Source organism: Arachis duranensis, chromosome 2 (genome assembly GCF_000817695.3).
Source record: "Arachis duranensis cultivar V14167 chromosome 2, aradu.V14167.gnm2.J7QH, whole genome shotgun sequence".
In the NCBI taxonomy this organism is placed as follows: domain Eukaryota; kingdom Viridiplantae; phylum Streptophyta; class Magnoliopsida; order Fabales; family Fabaceae; genus Arachis; species Arachis duranensis.
Genome location: NC_029773.3, coordinates 36980640 through 36984480, shown reverse-complemented (window position 1 = coordinate 36984480; position 3841 = coordinate 36980640). Strand labels below are relative to the sequence as shown.

Here is a 3841-nt window from a genome sequence, read left to right as displayed (position 1 = left end):
CCCACGACCCCATTTCCCTATATATGCACATTAACTAATTTTTCAAGTCTTTGACACCCTCATACTCCCCATCTTCTTAGCTAACTACTCTCTCCCCATCATATTCCCTCTCTCTTCTCTCTCTTTGTGCATACAACTTTCTTTGTCTCTTTTGTCTTAAAATTTTGTACATATATTATGGAGTGTTGTTGTTGTGCCTTGTTTTTAGTCACGCACATCTGTGGGACAACACAGAATTATATGTAATATTTTTCACACTCCCACAAGTGTATATGTATTAGATTTTACATACATATATACATATAATCATAGTTTTCAATTTTTAATTTTCTGTTTACGTACGTGCCTTGTTCATTGCCTCCTCCTCCTTTAATTTCTTTCCAAGAGGGATCATCATCATGTTGCAAGATGTTATTCACCCGCCACCACCGCCACTGTCGTCGTTGCCATCGCCAGCCCAACCTCCAACTGAGCAAATCTCCATTGTAATAATCTCATCAAAACAGTATTTTTGTTATTATATATATAGTAGCAAATACGTTGGTGCATGTTTGGAGCTTCATTAACCTTAGATAATGGGTTTTTGCATGTGAGTGATATTAGTGCATGAACTTGATAATAAGGTTTTCTTTTCCCTCTTTTTTTTAAAATTTTTTCTTTAATACTATTATTCAGGTCAGTTTTTTCTCATGTTTTAGAAAGCAATTAAATTTGTATTAATTCTTATGGTGCAATTCATTGCCTGACTTTAATTCATTTCTCCCGGAAAAGCTCTAGTCCACTTCAATTTTCTCATATGCATGAACCATGAATGATGAATATGGTTTATTTTTGTGTTTGTGTTTGTTACATGTCTTCATCTTAATTTTGAACACTCAAATTCTTTTTCCAATAAGGCCATTCCCACAAAATTGTTAATTATAGGACAACAAGCGTTTTATTTCTTTTCCCTCTATTTATATACATGGTTGGTGTGAGCATATATAATGTTAATTGACTAGGCACTAAGAACGAATCAAAGACTCCGTGAGAATTAGGCTTTGCTCTTTATTTGATATTATCCAATCTAGCACAACACACAAAGTCATTTTTCTTAAGGGGCAACATCGTAAAAGTGATGCATGTACATATATGTAAGAGTTTCCGTGCATAACCACTACATAGATTTCAAGTTCTTATGGAATATTTATACCTTTTTGTGCATATGCTTGTTGTGTAAGATATTTGCTAATTCTTGATGTTCTTAGTTAGATAGGTTAAGAAGGAGAGAACAGAAAAAGGGGGGAGGGGGCTTGATTAATTAAATGACAAAAATTCATCAAATGGATACATATATAGCATTAAAGGGCCCCCTTTATGAATTTAATAATCTCCAATTTACTATATATAAAAAAAAGAAAGAAAAAAGTTACTCTTTTATCTTTTATTTTGAAATTTTGATACAAAAGATATTTTAGAAGAGTGAGTAATAACATAGCGTGAGACTGTGAGAGGACTTTGTTTTCAGAGTTCATGAGAACTGTTATTTTGATGATAAGTATAGCTTGGATAATATTTAAAAAGTGTTATTAAAATTAAAATTAAAATTTTCATATTTTTATAATACTTTTTATTTTTATTTTTAAAATTAAAACATTATTTCAAATATTAAAATTATTATTTTAATTTTAACAATATTTTTAAATATTGATAAAGTTGTATAACTATCGTAGCAGCACCATAATAGTAGCCATTCCATACACCTTCTTCTTCTTCTTCTTCTTCTTATTATTATTATTATTATTATTATTATTATTATTATTATAGTTCCGTACTTACATGTCTCCATCTCTTTTAACAATATAAAGTATAAACTCAAAAAAGCAAAACTAATTTGGAGAATTTTCTTATCTGTCTCTATTACTAAATATGGCCAAAAATTGACTAGACTATGCAACCAACTTAGAATTATATGTAGAATTTCCCCCCATTGGTATTTTGTACATTGAATTCGTTTCGTTTTTCTCATAGACAAAGATGGCAGATACTGTTCTATTAATTGGGCATAAGTGCATAACGTTTTTCATTTTAGAACTCCAACCACTTGATGAAGACATATACATAGAGAATAATATTATTATTATTAACTTCAAAAGTTTCAAACTGTGAATTTTCTTTTTTCTTTTCTTTCTCTCTCTGTTCTGTTCTGAAGTGATCAGATCAGACTCATGTCTATCAACAAAAAGAGGAATAGGATTCAGATTTCAAAGTTCAAATCCCCCCGTAGTGAATGAAAACTACAGAGAATCACGTTTCTTGTTTTCATCTTATAAAGAAGAACTGGTTCTTCACATTAATTATTCTGAGTACTATTTGCATAGCATTTTATTTCTTCTAGCGATGTTGTTCACATTGCTTCTATGTAACACACTGCAGGAGGAGATTTCAAGCCCAATCAACGCCCGAATCTTCGAACTCTGCGATGACGAGTTGTTCCCGGAGGCGGGTCTTCAGAGCTCTGAGGTTACCTCAACCTCAAACTGTTGCTTTGAAGAGGCACAATACAAGACCAATACAGTCACCACACCAACTAGTACAACACAAGATATAACTGCCTCGGCAGCGGCCGTTGCGGCCAATAACAATAACAACAAACCACCGGACAGCTGTAACAACCTTTCGGTTATCTTTGACTCCCAAGAAGACCTTGACAATGACATCTCTGCTTCCATAGACTTCTCTTCTTCTCCAGCCGCAGCTTTTCCAGTTCCATCTCTTCTCCCAAATATCACAACTCAGCCGGAACAATTTGACTTCTCCTCGCCTTCGGTTCTCAAGGGTCTCCCTCATCAGTATCCAACTGACACTGCTACTACTGTTGTTGTTCCACCACTTATGGGGAATCCATTAGTATCTTCTGTTTTCGAAGATGAATGCATGTCTTCAATGGCTTCTTATGTTCCTATTAACTCTTCTTCCGCACCTTCTTGCTCTTATCTCAGCCCTGCTGGCTTAGGAGTGTTCATGCCTCCTCTTACTACCGCCTTATCTGCTGATTCTGCCTTGTTTGGTGGCAACATTCTACTCGGTTCGGAACTTCAAGCTCAAGAAATCGATTACCAGGGAGAAAATGGTGGAATATTTTGTACAGATTCAATTCAGAGGGTGTTTAATCCACCAGATCTTCAGGTATGTGAGAAGAATTTTTCATACTACATTAGTTCAGTTATCCTTAATTTCTTTATTCAAGAAAAACTAAACTTGGTATTTTTTGCATGGAAAATCTTGTCACTTCTCACTTGACATGTTTAACCAGGCTTGAAGTTTTTAAACCATGCAAGTGATAAATGACGAATTCAATCAATTTTTATTTACCAAACAAATTCGTCTCTGTATTGAACGTAGTGTAAATATTAGTTCAAAAATGTGGTTCGTATACTAAAGCAAGTCACTAAAATCATCTACTAATGTATTTATGTATAAATATATATAGTCTAATTTATTTTCAATGTATTTTTATATTTCAATATGTATTTTTTATTGATGACCGACTTAATTACTGATTTTATACACATAACATAGTAGATATTAGTCCCTTATGTATATGCACAAAATTCACTTTAAATCTTTAAAAAATAGATAAAATATCTTTTTTATTTTAAAATTTATCAAAAATTTTAAAAAAATTGTATACATAGCAAGTAGGTTGTCTTAGATGATAAGATATATATTTGATGCAAATAAAAATTTTTGGGACAAAATTAAAATAATTTAAAATTTAAAAATATTTTTAAAATTTTGAACAAATTTTATGGATAAAAAATATATTTTATTGTTAAACAATTACGTTGTCTCATGATTT

General features: G+C 32.0%; 1 protein-coding gene across 1 annotated transcript in view; it reads left to right on the top strand.

Moving 5' to 3' along the window:
* The first annotated feature begins 366 nt into the window (after nucleotides 1–366).
* Nucleotides 367–3841, top strand: part of LOC107474385 (uncharacterized) — a 5566-nt gene continuing 2091 nt past the window's right edge. The window contains exons 1-2 of the mRNA XM_016094005.3: nucleotides 367–485; nucleotides 2416–3168. Of these exons, the coding sequence (XP_015949491.1) occupies nucleotides 399–485; nucleotides 2416–3168 (840 nt within the window). The 5' untranslated portion in view covers nucleotides 367–398. The remainder of the gene's footprint in view (nucleotides 486–2415; nucleotides 3169–3841) is intronic.